At 44.6% G+C, this 19,445-nt stretch overlaps 1 protein-coding gene and 1 pseudogene across 2 annotated transcripts in view; both read right to left on the reverse strand.

Annotated features, from left to right (window-relative positions):
• The window catches only part of ATP8A2 (ATPase phospholipid transporting 8A2), a 580,506-nt gene that overhangs the window by 202,918 nt on the left and 358,143 nt on the right, over positions 1-19,445 (reverse strand). For both annotated transcript variants that reach the window (XM_053672924.1, XM_053672925.1), the window contains exons 26-27: positions 5,132-5,315; positions 1,149-1,259 (exon numbers count right to left, since the gene is read on the reverse strand). In XM_053672924.1, the coding sequence (XP_053528899.1) occupies positions 1,149-1,259; positions 5,132-5,315 (295 nt within the window). The remainder of the gene's footprint in view (positions 1-1,148; positions 1,260-5,131; positions 5,316-19,445) is intronic.
• On the reverse strand, positions 18,533-18,631 carry LOC119043233 (uncharacterized; annotated as a pseudogene).

Below are 19,445 nucleotides of genomic sequence, written 5' to 3' on the forward strand. Positions count from 1 at the left end.
AGTCTGCACAGCTCGTGAGCAGTTTAGTTACAGAGTGAGTGATGTGAACCTATATATTTGTCCTGAATATTCAAAAAAAGAAAGGGTAGAAAATTTGGTAAGAAAATGGTTACTCATAGCAAACTAGTTATTAAATTATCTGAGCTGAGTATTTTCAAGGACCATATCTGAAAAAGTTAATCTATGCCTTGGTTATTATTTCTGTCAAGAGTTGAGAAATCAGACACAAAATAATCCATAATAGAATGAGATATTAACACCATACACAAGCAACATTGCTTTTCTATTTCTCCATAGAGGGACTGCCTACTTCCTCTTCCCTGGACACATTCGGAAATCTGTCGGTGACAAAGGCCTCAACACCGCGCCTCTGCAGCAGAGCTGTTCTTACAGGAGAGATGAGCTGGCTGCCACTCCCACTAAGAGCCAAGCGCCTTTTCCGCCTGTTCCTGGGCCCACCCCTCTCCCTACCTGGTTCCTCTAGCAAGCACATTCATTTTACTTAGAACCGAATCTGCACCATGAAACAGAGTGACAGCTCCGTGAGTTCACTGAGATATTTTAACTTACCTAAATTCTTGGTTTACTCTCCACTTACCTCCACACCTGCCCCATATCCCGCTCCAGGACACTAAGCAGTAGTGCCCAGATATCCCCCAAACAATGAATAAATGCTCAGGAAACTTAAGGATTCCATGAGAACTATAGCAAGAAATCAGGCTCTTTCATTCTAGTAAAGGAAAAACTGACTGGGTGGTCCAGAAGTCTCGGTGCCCACTCACAAAGGCGTGGACACTGCCGCCAGGCTCTGGTCACCCTGTGAGTGACAGCGGCACCTACCTGGGCGGAGAGGAACACTGGAAGGAGAGGGCCTTCCTCCGCTGGGCAGGGACAGCTGAGGTGGGGAGCCGGAGGTGGGGGGCACGGGGCATGGTAGCAGAAAAGGGCGATGACTCCTGGCTTTGGTTACACAATATGAGGACCCACATCCGGAAGGAGTCCCCAGCTTCAAAGAGGTTATGTGTGACACAGGCTTCAGTACATTGAAGCAGTACCTATGCCTTAATTTTGCATTTGTAAAATCCTCTCTGAAGTTACCTGAAACACCACAGATGCCCCATGGAAAAGGAACAGTCAGAGTGGCTCACCTCGATAATGTAGAGAACCACGTTCTTGTAGAAGCAGTACAAGATGCACTTGGTCACCCGGTTGTAGCTCCAGGCACCGTGGACCAGCAGGAGCTTCTCCAGGTAGGAAAACTGAAAGAAGAAAATAGAGTTCAGAGGAGCCCACCGTTTAGGAATAAAAGTCACACAGTGTCCTTTGAAGGAAAAATCCAGTCACTTATGAAAATGAAAGGCCAAGCTTGCAGGCCTAATAAGAAGAGCTAAAATCTCTCAAATCTACATAATTATAATTTCCCCCAAATATGCAGCAGCTGGACTTCTAATTATTATTCTCATAAAGATCTATTTCTATAAATGCTTTCGAAGGGACTTCATATTAGAAGAAGATGAACACCGCAGTGGAAGGAAAGTGCAGTCTGAATCGGAACCCTCAATCACAGATTCCACAGTGACAACAGAAGGGATAATGTCACCCATGCAACAGCAGCCTTTTGAAAAAGGGACACACATATATACACGGCCTATTTCCACTGTCGGCCTGCAGGTTAAAAGTAGTTACAGACACACAGAGACTCACAGACACACACAGACAAACACACGCTCTGCCTCCACTTCTGTCCCCATTTCGTTCTCCTTTTCTGCCAGCTAGTACGGGGCACCCTCTTGCTACAGTGCTGTGCAGTCGGGAAAAACAAAAGCCAGTAAGTAAGCAGCCACCGTACTAAGTTGAGAGTAAGGTAATGGCTCTCACAGTTCAAAACACGCACTGATATCCTAATATTCTAATAAAATAATTGAACCCTCTCTGGGCACAGGGTCTTTGAGCGCCACCCAATCGGGTCTCCACAGCGCCCCCTGGGCCTGGCCTGGCCTTCTGTGTCCTGTTTCACAAACATCCCAAAAAGTGTGAACACTGAGCTGGAGGGAAGGAAATTAGGTGGGTTTTTTGCTTGTTTGTTCATTTTTGGTTTTGTGGATCGTACTGTGTGCTGGAGTGAATGCACTGTTAGGAATGACTCTGTTTAAATGTACAGTTTCTGTACATTCATTGAGCCTCACACCCACACTGAAGCCCCCGGTTGCCGTGAACTAAAACCCCATTCCCTGCTCTGAGTCGCAGAGCAGTCTGGAGCCCAGACCCCACAACTCTCCTGAAGAGATCAGGGGTTGTCTAAGGAGCATGTCCACCAACATTAGAAATTCTTTTGCTACTACAAAATTCCTATTAACCTCGATTACTTTTGAAATTAGATTTAACGATCTGTAGAAAAGACTATAACAAGATACAATAGTTTAAAAAATACATTATTTTCAAGAAGGAACCACATAATACTTTCCGTTAGCACTAAAGAAGAGGACTCAGTCTGATGCGGCATCACCTTTCAATGAGTTCTTTCAAAGGATCAGGGTGAGGCAGGTCCCTCACCTGCATATTCCAAAAGCTAAATGATGCTTCAAAATGGCAGGAGCTGGTGCACATGGAAAAATAAAACTGCCCATAAAGGCTCATTAAGGATTCCCAAGGGGAATGGGGAATCATAAAATAACTAGCTAGACAAATAAAAAGGAAGTCTGTATTCAACCTGGACCCCTGATGTTACACTTCCATGGGCAGAGAGAACATCTGCTGTACTCATCCTAAATGCCTCAACGTTAGTGCTACAATGATTTGTTTTCAGAAAAAAAAAACCCATCCTAAATCAAAATGCTATTTTCATGAGGTCGTTCAGGAAACATTAGGAAGGTAGGGGCAGGAGTGATTCTTTCCCGAGGAGAACAGGCTGCTGAGGACTCCCGCAGCCAGCACAGGCTGCCCACGGGCAAAGCGGCAGATCAGGGGATGGTGTCCATCTCGGGAGTGGCCCCGTGGACAAAAGCACAGGTCCCAGAGCCTTGTCTACTTCATAATTTTTCCAAGGACAATTCTTTAAGCTAAATCTTCTTCTTTCATATATAGTCCTTCAGGGCACTTTCTCAAAAACCCAATCAAAACGGATTCAGCCACATTTAAAAAAACAGATACAGACAAGCTGTTAACTTCCACCAAAGACATTTATCAGTTCACTAGGGGCAAAGAAATTCATCAAACTGTGGCCTCTTTCCCTCTCAGTGATTATAGAGGGAGCACATGGCTGGGTGGAGGGGCTGTAAGGGGGGAGCAACGCCGCCCTAAGGTACTGGGCCCTCTGCCTTATTATGAACAGGACCATGGAGAGGAGAAACGAAGAAGCATGGACACGGGGGCCATTCATCAGTTGGGTGACCATTGTGCTGGAGGGGTAAGAAAACCCTTAAACAGAGACAGAAAGCCCTGCTCCCCTGTCTGTCTTTCTTTGATGCTTTTAATTTGAAGAGAGCAGTTGCTCCAGATTCCATATCCTATTAGTATGCAGTTTCAATAAAGCAGGTCATGGAATCACCCTTCCCTAGACATTTTAAAGAAAAAGACAGACAAATATTTGCCTAGAACTCCTAGGAAACCTCTAAAGATCCCTCCCAGCCATATGATGCTATAACTCAACTATTTAATAACGCTGGGGTGTATAACATCCACACTTGCTGACAGACTACAGGAAGTGTGAGTCCCCCAGGCCTTGGTGCAGTTGACTCAGGAAAGTAAATGGGCAGGTGTGCAGGGCTGGTCTCCAAGGTCACATGCAGATCTGGTGTTCCCTGGCCCTGGATGCTTGGACCTGAGGCAGGTCACCTGAAAGAGCCCCAGTTTTCCCACCTGTAAAATCAGAATTCCTTCTACCTACTTTGAGCAATTATCTTGAGGATTTATATGAAATCAACAAAAGAACAAGATTGATTTCATGCACTTTTCAGAGTCATGAGGATTTGAAATTCCTCTCTGGGTTTGCAGAACCATGAGCTGGGAGGGAATCTGAGAGGTGATCTAGTGCAGAGCGCTCCTTTGGGGAGGTAGAGCCCCAAAGCTGCAGAGGGCCAGCCTGCAACCCTGGGGTGACTGGAAGCTTTTTCTTGTTTTATAAGTAGCCCCTGATTTCAGCGTGAAGAGAGAAAAAGCCATTATTACTACTTTTGTTCATATGATTAAGATTAACGCATTCTCCCAAAGACTAAGCACTGGAGAAAGGAACTCTAGCTAATCTGCAAACAAGCAGCATTTAATCAAAACATACTGCAATCAGGAGACAGGAAGAAACATTCTGTGTTCATTGCCATGTCTTGATTTTCTGTACAATCGTTCAGGCCAAATGGCCTAGATATGTGCCCTAAGGGTCAGGAGGTTGGCTGACCCTTTGCTTTTTGGCTATCATTAAGGAGTAGACATTTTTTTTCATTCTCAGGCCACCTGTGCAGTAACTAGTTTTATCGGGGGCCTCTGCAGGGGACGTTCTGTCCAGAGAGGAATGGGATGAACTTGGCCTAAGTGTGGGAGACTCTTCCCTGCTTATCCTGGGGTACTTGGGGCCCAAGCCAGCTCATGTTCTCAGATATTCACCTCACAGCAGTGGTCCTGGGCAGCACCCTGGTCACAGCTACAGGGAGAATGACAGCTGTAAGTTACCACTTCCCCTCATCTTAAATGCCTGGTGACAGAATGTTCTAGCACCTATAGAAGAGGGGAGATGCCACCATGCGAATTACAGAGTGGGTGTCATGAGCACACAGTTCTTTGGCACAAGGCGGTGGAAGGAAAAGCCTGCATAGCAGATGCATGAGTTGCAGGTAAGATTATTATTAGGAGGAGCAGAAACCTATTTGTCAGGAAAGATATCTTGCCTGGATGACAGAAAGCTTGGCCAACCCACAACTAGTCAGAAGAAACCTAAGTGGCAGGACAGGGCCCGCAAACTACACGAGACCAAGACTACAACGACATTCAAACACACTAGTGATTTCACCTAGGTGGCAACCTTAAAGCGGGAGGCAGAATTCTCGGGGCTGGACTGACGGACTCAACACCAACTAGAACTTCATGCCCAGCTGCCATCTCCGTGCACGGGATGGAGCAGCTGGTCAGCCGCACCTCTGACCTGAGCGATGGCATAATCCGAGTTGTTCGTCGCCTGCATGCCTTCATTCCCACTGATTCCCACACCCACGTGGGCCGTCTGGATCATCCCGACATCATTGGCACCATCCCCGATGGCGAGGGTGATGGCCTTTACCCGCTTCTTAACCACGTCTACTATCTCAGACTTCTGCAGAGGAGACACTCTGTAGGAGAAGAAGGAGAAACTATGACTTTATTGATCTTTCCAGAGGAAACAGCTGTAATCTACATTTAGCTGCATGAAAAGGGCAGTCACTGGACAATTTCCAAATTCAATACATACGTTTTATGTTCATGTGCAAAGGAGCTTTCAGAAAACAGTAGCTTATGGCTTTCAAGTATTTGCCAACTTCACAGATGAAATATACAACTCAAAACAAACCTAACACACAGCCCATTTATGCTCAGTGGGAGTCACACGTGCAAACTCCTCAAGGACACGTGTGCCCTGCTGGAAGACACAGGCAGTTAAGCTGGCTACAGTGGCCTTACGAGGTGCCTTCCCAGCAAATCAGAAAACGCACACAGACCCTGCTTCGGTTTTGGTGTGCATCACCCACAACCCGGGGCTGGCAAGGGGGTTTCCCATAAAATTTGCCTTCACAAAAGGGAAAGTAAGCTGGCAGAGCTTGAGAATGCAGAAAGAAGACTACAGTAAGAGGAAAGAAGAAAGACTTCTCCAACTCCGCCCCAGAGATAGAGGCGGTGTTTGAAAGGCAGCCCAGGCAGAGGATTTAAGAAGGGGACTCACAGGGGCTGACAGTCTACTAAAGGCTTGAACTGCAGCAGCAGCAGCAGCAGCAGCAGCAGCGCCCAAAGGGGAAGACACAGCAGCCCCTGCCTAAGAGCGGTTGTTCTCACAAGGACTCAAGGCGGTGGGCTAATGCTCGCAAGCCCTCACATTGTCTGGGAAGAAGTCCCCATATAAATCTACCGTGTCTTAAGCATAGCAACATTGATTACATGAAGTGTTTGTTCCGAGTATAAGATCAGACAGCACAGTGATGTGATAAAACTACAAGTACTTCAAGACTCACTTATTTTTATTTTAGGTTCTGAATTGGTGAGCTGATTTGGGAGACTCACTGAATCACGATCACACACACACACATGCACACACACAGGGTAGAAGACCTCTGTGGGTTTCCCAGAGGTACCGGCCGCAACCATGCATGGACTGGGCTCAAAAGCTAGAACAGACACTCGAAGACCTTCCAGGAGAAATATGAGCTCTCACATGGCCAACCCACAAAAATGCTTGTTTCCTAAAGAAAACTTAAATCTTAGCAACTCTGGAAAGAGGAGTATTTGGTGAGAGGGCAAGCTAAATTTAAAACACAGGTACTCTGAAAGCTGCTGCTCAGTTACAAAGAAATAAAAATTAGCAAGTTAAAAAAAACAATCTAAGTATTGAAAGGGCTTTAGCAGCCATATTGTGTGATGTAACACGTCTTCTCTCATTTTCACAGGGATTTTCAATAACAAGATTTTACAGCCTCCTGGGGTAGTTGCAACCACAAAAAATTATTATTATTATTACTTTTTTATTGTTAATAAGTGTACTTAAAAAGTAGGGATTCTGCCCTGGGGGCCACAATTTCAAATATTAGGAAGGTGGAAATATAAAGACACCTATCACATCTCTCCTCCCAAAGCTCAGTTTCTGCTGGCTAAACAGTGTCAGGTCCTCCAACCACTATGTAAGAGGCATGCTTCAGAACTTAAAAATAGCTCCCAAGTATGAGCTTCTAGACAGCTGAGAGCAGAGCGGAACAGAATCACCAGCTCCCTGGTAGCAGACGCTAGACTGACCCTGACGTACCCTCAAATGAAATTGCTGGAAGCTTTACTATTGTTTATTATTGAGCTTCCGGTCAACTAAACATAAGCAAATTTAACACACAGGGACATGAGCTGTATTTATTCCTTCTAAGTCTGAGGCACTGCCACTCAGAGCCAAGGGCTGATCTTTACATCCCTCTCTCTCTCATTAAATTTCTGATTGGCAGGTAGGCAGACACAGCCCACAATTCTAATTTTCTATGCAAATGTGGTTTCTCATTTTATTTCTGAGCTCAAAAGCAGAGATCAAACACCGACCGTGTGGAGAAACTGACCTAGGATTTGAAGTTGAAGGACTGAGCACGACTTTTCCGCTGCACATACAAACTGTGTCAACAGGAAGAACAACTTTATCAGTCCTTGTCTTTTCATCAATGAAATGGGGAGAATGAGAACCACCCACTTCATGAGACGGTTGTAGCATATTTATATTTATGTGAAACCATTCTGCTTATTAGCAAGCATGAAACAAATGTTATCTCCTACCGCACCTGCAAAACCTCAGCTGTTGGGAATAAAAAATGGACACACCTGAGACCTGCATGCTATCTGACCCAAGGTTCCCAAAGTGAGTGTAGGTATTCTGGGGAACTATAGGGGGAAATGATACATTTTCAAGGTAAATATAGCCACATCTCTCAGGTAAGGGTACAAAATAGTGGCTCTAAGTGGCCCCTGGCTCCACAGCAGATCACGCTGCATTCCTTTGCATGATAAATCCCTGTGGACCTGAATCATGTCCATGGATGCTATGACAAAAAGCAAATGCACTATGAATAAATACATCAGTGTAGACCAGGAAATGAGGGAGGCAGGGGCCACTCTTACTCCAAGGTTTGAAAAGTTATACAGTGCTCAGTAGCTGCGCCCTATCATATGGTCAGTAAGTGGTTATGATTATTTAAGACTAAAAGAAAATAAGTATTATTTCTTTCATTTAAGTGTATTATTGTTTCAAGTGTCTGCTAAATTGTTAGGACATAAATACTCCCCAAATTGTTTGATCTTGCCTGCTTAATAGTTAGAAACTATTTCGTTTCATTTTTGACCTGGGGGTTTTGCAAAGGAATTACTGAGTTATTGCAGTACTGGGGATCCAGAAAATCTGGAAACCTCTGTGCTAATCACTTCTCTCTATGGTTAATCACTCTTTAAGTACAATTATTCATCCACTAAAGTGGAACTTCACCTCACGGTACCATCATTTACTCCCCAACTCTTCTTCTGAATCCATGAAGCTATCACAAGAGAACACGGGACAGCAATGAGGCTGCCTGAGGCTGTGACTCCTTGAGGTTCTACCTGCCACCCAGGTAACCGAGCAGTCTTGCCTCTTTGCCAGCACACCTGGAGCGGCCTGACGGGAAAGGGAAGCTAGGGAGCAGGAGAGCCTGTGGGCGGGGAGCTCGGCCACGTGGACACCATGCTGCGGGAAGTTCAAAGGGCTGTGGTGGTGGAAGAGGGAAGTTGCCAAATGAATTCAAGGTTTTCTTTGAGGTTACACTTGTTGCTTTTTGTTAGGGGGCTTAGCAATAAGCCAGCCGATGTACAAGACAAGTAGCGAGTCAAATATACTCACTATGTTTGCCACTTTGGGATTTGGATCTCAGGAAAGTCAAGTGATCATTCTGATGAGTTAAGGGAAAATCTTTGAAAGTCCAACAGCTGCCTTCTCCCCAAGAGCAAAAATAAAGAGAAAGCCTGACCAGGTGTATAAAGTAAGTCATATCCCTGTGTCTTGGAAGCATGACATTCTCATCAAGAATTTCTTATGCCCCAACTGTGATGCCTTGAGAACACATGATTCAAGCACACGCTAGGGGTTCACAGTGGAGGTCGAACAGCTAAGTCCACAGAAATGAAGAGGCACCTCACACCCTATTTTAGTGCCAAGTTATCACAAACATGAACCAGCTCTTTTAAAATCTTGATTTGTGACCTGGAACCACATGCCACATGTAATAAGTGTTCCCAGCACATAATATACATTCAAATCATAAAATAAGGATTCCCGTCCACATCTGAGCCAAGTGCTTTGGACACTTCCATACCATATTTTGGTGCATTACAACTAGAAATATAAACTCAAAGATCTGTAATCAATTGGAGAGGTATTCTACCCACTTTTCTTTTGGCTAACACAATAGAGCCTAAAATATAAGTTTTCCATCTGAGACTTTCAAACAAAAATCCAGGATTCTGGAATATCTCATTTATGAGATGTGTGTCCCCAAATACCTGGTCACTTTCTTTTTTCAAAAGATTGTATTTATTTTTAGAGTGAGAGGAAGGGAAGGAGAAAGAGTGGGAGAGAAACATCGGTTGTTTGCCTCTCGCACACACAGGGGACCTGGCCTGCACACAACACAGGCAAGTACCCTGACCAAGAATCAAACCTGGGAAATTTGGGTTTGCAGGATGACACCCAACCCACTGAGCCACACCAGTCAGGGCTAAAAGTCACTTTCTAAAGGAATTTCAAGTATAACACCGAAGGATAACCATTGGTAATAACTGCTTTCACAGGATTAATGATTGTGCATCAATTTATCTGATTTACAAAAGGCCTGGCCTCAAGACGACTTTTTAAATTCTGATCTTGCAGTATCCTTTGAACACACTTAAGTCCATTCCCTTTCCAAGGCTCAGCTGCCGCATTTGTCAGAGCGGGGGCTGGGCCTCCAACACTGACAAGTAACCTGAGTTCACCAGAGCCAGGGGCCTTAACGGAACTCTGCTCAGTTGGCGGTGCCCATGACAATTTCAGCCAGAGCCACAGCTCTTCCTAATTAACCAGAGTCACCAGATACTTTCACTAATTGGACTTCAAAACTTCTTTATTCCAAATAGACAGTCCTCATAACTAATGAAGAGATTGGAAGACCAGTGACCTAGATCACTGAGTCTCCAATTTTCAGTGAGCATCCGAATCATCTAGAGAGATCGTAAAGCTACAGATTCTGATTCAGGAAGTCTGGGCAGAGCTAGAAAATGCACATTTTTTAAGACTATTTTTATTGTTGACACTCTTATAGATGTCCCCAATTTTGCCCCTTTGCCCACCTCTACCCAGCCCCGCCCTTTCTTCCCTCTGGCCATCACCACACCGTTGCCTGTGTCTTAACAAGTTCTGGGAGATGTCGTGCGACTTGTCCATGAGCCCCGAGGTAGTCCGCAATGGCCTGGACAAGATCGCAAGTTCTCTCTGGTTGAAATGTTTTCATCAGCTAAGCCCACATTTCCATAGTGCAAAAATTTTCACGGAGTGCCATTCAATAATTACTTTGCCGAAGTGCTGCCTTTTGTCCTCTTCTTTCAAGCTTTGCACATGTAGGTTCTTCTTTGTTCTTAAATCCAAACTATTAAGTACAAATTTAGGCTGGGCTTTCATTTAAGACAGTCCTCCAACCTGTGTTATCTTGCATGAAAGGGTGAGAGGAGAAAGTACTAACCAGAACAAGATACCCAGTACTCCATATGTTTTTTTTTAGAAGATGCAGAAATACATGATTTCATTTTTGAAAGTTTCAATCGTCCTGTTAACCAAAAGCTAATAGTCTCCTGAAAGAGATTTCCTTTGATTAAAAGACTTTGATATAACATAGTATACCTTATTTCTTACAGCAGTCATTGATCCAAAATGCTCGAAGAATTCCAGCACCTTCAACATTCTCATGGAGAGTTTGTACATACACAACCCCCTAACACATGAGCCTAAAATCCAAAAACGATTAAACTATCCTTATCCTTATCTTTGTCCTGTATCTGTGTAATGAGGGCAGCACTGGCCGACCAACGGCCATTCTGACTCTCGGGCTCTTTCTTCAGGTGCATGCAGTGCACAGGCTCAGGGCCTGAGGTTCAGACCCTCTGCTCAGTCATCCCTTCTGAAAAGTCCTGCATCTGCGCTCTGACCCTCAGTAGATGTGTGACTCTCTCAAATTTAATCTTATGTCCCAGCTTTCGGTACCTCTCACTGGAGGCCCAAGCTCCAAAGGCAGATAATTTCGGCAGCTAGGGATGGTGCCTAGAGCACAGGGGCAGACGTGAGACTGCAGGGCAGGGGCGGCAGGAGGAATGAGAGTGAGTCTAGGTGAACCCAGCAGGTGGCTGAGACTAGCTTATGTGTAGGCACAAAGCAGTGAAATTTAAACTCGATCCCTCAACGAATCTAAAGCAGACTTTGGTGCTCCCTCATAACAAAAACTTACACATGAAGGAGCTATATTATACATGCGGAAGCCACCCAGGTATTGCTTCAGAAAGATGCAACAACTGCAGAAGCTGTTTCAGTTTTATGGCAAGGGAGGCAGGGCCTGACCGAGAGGCAGCCTTGTAAGGGTGGGGGCGCCAGTAGTAGGACAGACACATTCTGAAAAGCAGGCTGAGTGCTGCGGAGAAAGTGCAGCCTGTGAGCTAAGAGGTCTGAGAGCACAGCCACACGTTCCGCGTCACACGAGAAACACATTTAGGGATGAGCGCTCCTAGCTTTGGCTGCTTCGGCCGTGAAGGCTCTGTCCCATCCCAGCTTTTCCCCCAGAGATTCGAGTGTTCTGAAGACCATCCTGTGGAAGCATTTCTTTCAATATAAAAAACTGGGTTTTCTACAAAGTTCCTTTTCTTTCCCTAATCTCATCAGCTCTTTTATGAGCAGACAGGATGACGAACGGCAAGGGAGACAACATGGACTACCGACATTTCAAAAACTGATCCCCAATTTATTGAATAGGTTTATTTATTTCTACAAACTCCATTTGTTCAGCGTGATCAATTACATCCCTCTGCAGGATACGTTTGTGTCTCTGCCCTTCCTTCATGCCGTTCCTAATGCATCCCTTCATTCACCAGATCCTAAACGCTAACCCAGTGGATGTTTAATACATGATGACTAACCACCAAAACGGTGATCCTAATACTAAATTATATCTCTAAGCACAATTACAAATAATGGGGGAAATGCAGTTCCACTTTAAAAAAAATACATGTCCTCCCATATAAACCACAGACCTGGAAACACCATCTGGTGTGTAACTGGGAAAGACCGCGTCTACTCACAGACAGACAGAAGGAGAGGGACGCAAGAGTGACTGGACACCACTATGAGCTCTGAATTTATCATCTGTGGAAAACAGTAAAAAAGACCCCACTTTTCCTGTGAGCTACAGATGGACACAGCCAGTTTCCAGATCCAATGTGCCAGTGGTGTTGACTCTTTTCTAGTAATAATTTTAAAAACATTACCGGGTTTTTGTGACAGTTCTTAGTGACGCAGAGCTGGCAGCTATCTCTGGTCTCACATAGGGCTCCCCTGGGAAGGGCTAACATGTAAGCCTGGACTTTCTATTCCCATGGCTCTTCGGTCATAACGCTTTGACTGTTACAAGCCTAGAACTAGCCCTTGTACATCGTCTTGCATAAGCACTTCGAGGGGTTGACAGACACTGGCTTACCAAGTCTTACGAATGGTCTCAGGGATGTCAGGTGATGCAAATCTTCCAATCAAGTCTTTATATTGAAGCACCTCACCATGTACTTGCTCTTTGCACAATGGTTTGCCTAAAAATCACATTCTTTCATAATCTCAAATACCTCAGTACCTTTGTACTATTAATGACTATCCAACACAGTGCCTAGTAGAATCAGCACTTAACTTGCTGATTAAATAAAATGATGGACCTATAGCTCATTATCAGTGGTAAAAATGTGCATGAAATGATCATGAACCCACATGTGACCCTGTGAAATACAAGCCCATATGCCACGGGACTTCTTGGGCAATGAATCTAAGTGCCCAGATGTACCAATGGCATTCCTTATTTTGGTAAAATGAAACATACATGCTTTGATAACATTCCTGTATTTTACCAGTATCAGTCATAAGGCCGTCTCCCTTTGACAACACATAAGGTCGGACGCGGGCTGCTGACATTGGCCATGAAGCCTGACATGCCGGGTGAGGTGGGAAGCAGGCAGCTGCGCTATGATCTGGCTTCATATCTTGGTGCTGCAATTCTAGGATCACTGTACGTGTGTATATTTGGGCCTATACTAACTTCAAGTCACAGAAACCTTAGAATTTCCATGGCATCTTATTAGTACAAAGATATGATTGTATTATTTTTGCCAGTCATTTTAAAGATTTTATTATCCTTTTGGAGTCCAAAAGCCATACAGAAAATAATCTCCGTGATCTCTCTCACACCTACCTCTGAGTAGTAAATTATTAACCAAGACTTTTATAGGACAACAAAGATTCTTTCTGTTGGCACTAAATTATACTTTTTTTCCTCTTTATCGAATTTTATCCTTCTTCCGAACAATGTGAAAACTATGCAGATGAGTGGCGCCATGCCGGTACTAAGAAAAACCCAATCAACCAGTGTGGCATGGCTGCATCTGCCCTCTCTTCTGAAGCTCTGCTTCTATCGTCCTGTCATCTTGCATCACGCGGTCTGTGGTACCCGTCCATTTAAAAAAGAAAGCGTATAGGGATGGCTCCACGGGTGTTTAACTGTTGAAATCACACAGGGACCCAGAATAAGGGCCTTGCACTTGGGATTCAGTGCTCTGTAGTTGCTGTTTACAGTAATTGTATCTTTGAACTCATGTTTTTAATTGAATTTACACAGGTGACATTGTTTAATACAATTATATAGGTTTCAGGTGCACAACTCATAACACATCATCTGTATATTGTATCGTGTGTTCACCACCCCCAAGTCAAGTCTCCCTCCATCACCGTTTATCCCCCTCCACCCTCTTCCACCTCACCTTCCCCCTTTCCCTCTGTGATCACCATACTGTGCTCTGTCTATGATGGGTTATTTCTTAATGCCTTCATCTTTTCCATCCATGGTCTAGGTATTCATTTTTCAAAAATACTAGGGTTAAATGTTTCCTCATTCCATAACACACTCTTTAGGTATGACTCAACTTCCGAAAACAGCAGCTGAGTTTTCCTTCACACCTACCACACGGGGTGGGGGGCGGGGAGAAGGGGAGGAAGGAAGAGAAGAAAAGGGACAGGGGGAGAGAGAGAGAGAGAAAGGAAGAGATGGCGGGCTACAATCGAGAGAGAACATGAGAAGGTCTGGAAAGTGCTATTTCTATAAACTTGCCACTATAACAATTTATTGCTATCGCTACTGATAATTTTCCTCCTGTTTAAAAGGTTCATTTAACTCATTCAATATCTAATAATAATATAAATGTTGAAGAGGCCACTGATTATCTTAGTGTTACACACACACAGCACAAAATTTGGTCTTGATTCTCCTTTTAGTATTGACCTTGAAAAACAATCTCGCCCATGTCTTAATTAAAATATTCTGTACTTTCCTGTGCCTTGAATATACAATCCAGAGCTTAAATGTAAATAATTCTAAGACAGATATTCTTATAATTTGAAGTCGCTCTTATATGGGCTCTAAATCTTGATTTCAAACTCTAAAAATTTTCTCAACCAATGAGAATTTTAAAGGGAAGGAACCCTAACAACTAATTTGGGGATGAAGCAGCCTATTTATTACCGCTCTTAATTACACATGACCGGTGACCGCCTTCACCGCCCTATGAGTGTTCTCTTCTCTCCGGTCTGGGAGGCAGAGACCAACCATTGTGCAGTTGTTGAGTCGAGAGGAGAGGGAACTTGATATTCTTTATTAACTGAACAACAACCTTATAACCTGATCCTGTGCTGTGGCTATAAATGCTGCCTGTGCAGCTGAGGCTTTGAGAGTCGCTTTCAGAAAAAGGGAGGACACCCTGTCTGCTCCAGATCAGTTTACTCCGCAGCCGAGAAAGGGCCCGCTTTGAAATGAGTATACCCTGCTTGGGGCTTCAGAATTTATGCATCTGTACTTGTGTCCATGACAATTTTATCACACGTCCAGGAAACAGAGCAATCGAAGTAGCACTCAAACAGGAGCACAGCTTCTGAAAACTGAACATCTCCACTAAATGATGTAGAATATATTAAGATCTGGGCCACCGCGTGTCACGTCAAAATTTAATAGGTTGTATGTTGCGAATTACATGCAGTTTTATATTCACTAAAATCAACTGGTTATAATCTGTTTCTTTCTGTACTAGGCCGAAAAGAATGGAGCAGTCCAGGAAGGCTGGGATTTAAATAAAAGATATTAGATCCTTCTGTTCCCAGAATGAACCAGGGATTAGAGTAACACATTTAAATACCTTAATGTTTTTAGCACAAAAAGCATTAATTTGATACTCTGTTTCCTTGAAATGCTTTATTAAGGTCACCAAGACCCTCTCAGGAGTGTCTTGCCTTCCTTGAACTTAACATACACTTATTGTTCTCCACTGCAAACTTCACTAGTATTTCAAAACAGCGTGCCTGGTCTCTGCTGTGGGGACGTGGGAATAGGAAACAGCACAGAGAGGAAAGCTGAGAAGAGCTGGAGTTTCCACATTTCAGAACAAGCTTATGGCTCCTTCAGGACCAGGCATCATGAGCTCATGCACCACTGAAAATTGATGACGACCAAGGTGATTTTAATTAGACCTGCCCTTTACCTGTCACCTGCGCCTGGAACAAAGGTCATCTGATAGCCAATCCAATAAGTAAGCCGCCGGTAACCACTTGTTCTCTAGAAAAAGTAGGGCGGCCTGTGCCCTGGCGACCTCCAGCCCAGACCCCACCTCCCACGCGAGAGCCCCGGGAGCCACAGGGGCGGCAGTGCCGGCGCCACCCGCACCGGCACACCGGGGAGCTGGTTCACAGAGTAATGCAGCGCCTTCTCTTCTTTTCTTTCTTTTCTAATTTGAAAGTGGAATTTGTTGGGTGGGAATGGAGTTCAGTTAGACAAAGGTCTTTCTCGCAAGTCGTGCACACCCCTTCTCAAACCCAGAGCCCGTGTTTAATAAGCCGTTCGTCTTGATCTCAGTAGCAGGAAGTGATAATGCTGTTTTAATTACCAAGTTTGTAAAACTGTTTAAACAAAGAGGTACGTCTGTACAAACCCACAGAACGTACGACTCTGAGAACGAGCCCTCACAGAAACTGTGGACTGCGGGCAAGGATGCGCCAGGAGAGGTTCCCCAGCTGTCGCAGATGTGCGGCTGGGGCGGGGACGCTGATGACGGAAGGGGCGCAGAACCTGTGCCGACAAGGCAGGTGGGGGTTTGCAGGAAATCTCTGTACCTCCCCCTCAGCTTTGCCGTGAACCTAAAAACTGTTTTAAAAATTAGTCTATTTTGGGAAAAACAGAAGCAGCAGCATTCCAACATCCTCAAAACAACATGAAAATGACACCTGATGATTTATACGTCTGCTGAAGTCCTAGAGAGTGACAGAGAAAGGTTGGCAGACATCAGGCAAAAGAGGTAAGAGGACCCGGTGATGGGGGGACAGTCCAGGCACAGTGGACACCCACCTGATGGTCTGCAGAGAGAGGCAGCACAAAGAGGCCGCATGAGCCCCAAGATGCTGTGCACCTGCTGTGCAAGATAAACCGTAGCCAATTCCAATGGTAGTCAAGCTAATCTATTGCAAAGCCTAATTTGTAACTTGTTCTTCCGATTAAGACCATCATTGAACAAATCGGGTCTGAAATAAAATTAGCTGTGTACGTCTGTTTCCATGGTTGTCTGGTCTTACAGATTTGTTTTACTCATCTTTACCTCCCATAGCACCAAACACAGTAAGTAACAAACACATGTTTGTTTAATTACTTGTTGTTTAATGTTTTTTTAGATGTTAAACACAGCTCTCTTGCTCCTCCTTCTTAATTATATTTATTTCCATTTCAGGTTCAAGAACACACTCATCATACTGTGTGAATCATGATCACCTTGCAGTTAGATCACAGGACGTGGGCGAGTAAAGAGTATTCGCTCATTACAATGCCTATTCAGAGAAGCCCAAGTCTCAGCCTTTGTTTGAGTCTGCCCGACAGCTACACTTCTCAGAGTAATTACTACATGAACAGACGTGTGTATCAGGCTCCCATCTTTTCTAAGTAACAGCCGTGACCTCAAAATCGAGTGTGCCCTTCGTGGAGTTTGATAGGTGGGGTTGAATGCTACCAACACCTGCCACACTCACCTGGCTGGCAGCTGCAGTGGACCAGGGGACGAGACCATGCAGCCCGCAGGGCAGAAAGCAGGGCTAGCAAGGTGCACAGCCACTTGGGTTGGGGCTAGTATGAGAGTAGAGTCAGAATGAAGAGAATTCCAGGCAAGGAACTTAAGAAATAGAGGGAAGGTGCTCAGGAGCACACACAGCAGGGACTCCTAGCTTTATGCAGAGGCTTTTATTTCTCATTCTGTAACAATGGAGAAGGCAGGCGAGACAGGCCTTGCAATTAGATCCAGCCTGTGGCTCAAAATGGGAATCATCCACCAAATTCAGGGTCACCCGAGGGAATGTGACAGGGACAGCTAAAGCAGTGTCACAGCAAGCCAAGTTTCAGTGGACATGCTTTCCCACACACGCACACACACATAATAGTATCTCATTAAGTTGAATTTGTATACACTAAAGATAGAATCTGAAGAAGTGATATCTGTGGTGTTATAATTTTTATCAAGTAATGTAACAAAAATGTCCTATCACCCACTTAAATCAGAGGGACCCAGTTTCCAAGGCAAAGTGGTAAGTGCATGCCGGTCCTTCGTTTGGGCCCCAGTGGTATGAAGGTGAGAAAAGCATGCACTGTGTCTGTGCAGTGAAACTGCAGAAACAGTTTTTCTTTGTCTTTTTTAAAATTACTTTATTGTTGTTCAATTACAGTTGTCCGCATTTTCTCCCCACCCCTCCCCCACCCCTTCCAAACCCACCTCCCTCCCTTGCTTTCACCCTCTCCCTTGCTTTTGTTCCTGTGTCCTTTATAGTAGTTCCCGAAAACCCTTCTCCCCCCTGTCCCCTCCCTCCTCCCCTCTGGCTATTGTTAGATTGTTCTTAATTTTAATGTCTTTGATTATATTTTGTATGCTTTTGTCTTTTGTTGATTATGTTCCGGTTAAAAGTGAGATCATATGGTATTCAAATGTGCCCAATCTCGTCTGATCTCGGAAGCTAAGCAGGGTCATGCCTGGTTAATACTTGGATGGGAGATTTTTCTCTTTTTATCAAATGACCGACACCCAGATTTTACAAGGTAAAACCAGATGCTGTGACCTGGGGTGATAATAACTGATGTGGGGAAGCCTGTAGGGTCCTATGGGTTGCTAAGAAAATTCCACTCTTCCTCCAACAGTTTCCCCCCAACCACCTCTTTGAGAGTCCATTCATTTCCAAGTTTTTGGTGTGCTCACTGTTAAAGCTGTAAGCAAGCGTGAAAATAACTCAGATGATGACCATTTGTGAACATGAACAAGAAGGAACGGCAGGGAATGCTTCCAGGGTGAGGAATCAAAGGATGTTTCAAGGGGTTTGGGGTATAACTGGATCCCTGCCTCTGTTTACCCAGATGTAATACTTCCCTGGTTATGGTTTTTTTTTCTTTCTCTGTGACCAGCAATGAGAATTCCAATGTTCCTTAAACTCTAAAATTATCCTGCTTTTTCAAAAAAAAAAAATATGGAACGCTTCACAAACTTGCAGGTCATGCCTGGGCAGGTGCCATGCTCACCTTCTCTGCATTGCTCCAGTTGTAGCACATGCCCAGGGGACTATTAAAACTATACTTTTTACGTTGAATGCAAAAATATGAGACATCATACAATCGTAGTAATTTTGCAGCAGCAACAAGTGCTGCTTTAGCCCATGCTATTTCTTCATCAGTACCTGGACGAAGTGCCTCCCATGCACTGGCTAATTTAATCCTCACTGCAACTCTGAAAAATCGTGTCATTCTGACCATCTCAGAAAGGTCAATACCATGTGCCAAAGGCCACAGAAACCTAACATACGTCCAAGACATAACCTAAATGTGCCTGTCTCAGTCCGGCATTTGTTTGCATGCTCACCCAGCTGGTATACTCTTGGCGACTGTGGAAGCATCCATTTGGACACTCTGCTCAGCAACAGGGCCAGGCCACACTGGGGGCAGTGCGTGTGCTAGAGAGCTTCTACTCAACACTGTCAGAACACAACAAGGTCGCCTTATCCCCCATTCTCAGCTTTCTGCTTGGAATTTGGGGATGACACCACTGTCGTCTGCCTCACAAGAGAGCCATGAAGACCAAACATATTGCACAGGTGGACAAGCATTTCCAAAGGGAGGATAGAAAGACTCATATCTCTGTTTCTACCTGATGCTTGGACCAACCACCAAGCACCATGCATCACATCTCCACGGAGGACACCATCTGGGCCCTGAGCTAGTCCTGGAGGAAAATATTCTTCCCCCATAAATCGCTGGCCTTAGGATCTTTAGCATGAAGATGGGATGAAAACCAGCAGAGAAGAAAATTTTGGCTGGTGTGTCCCTGTTTGCATTTGTCATCTCTTAGAGTTCTGTACTGAATTGTTTCCATGTGTAATT

The sequence above is a fragment of the Artibeus jamaicensis genome, unplaced genomic scaffold (assembly GCF_021234435.1).
Source record: "Artibeus jamaicensis isolate MK-2021 breed Jamaican fruit bat unplaced genomic scaffold, CSHL_Jam_final contig_793, whole genome shotgun sequence".
Taxonomy (NCBI): Eukaryota; Metazoa; Chordata; class Mammalia; order Chiroptera; family Phyllostomidae; genus Artibeus; species Artibeus jamaicensis.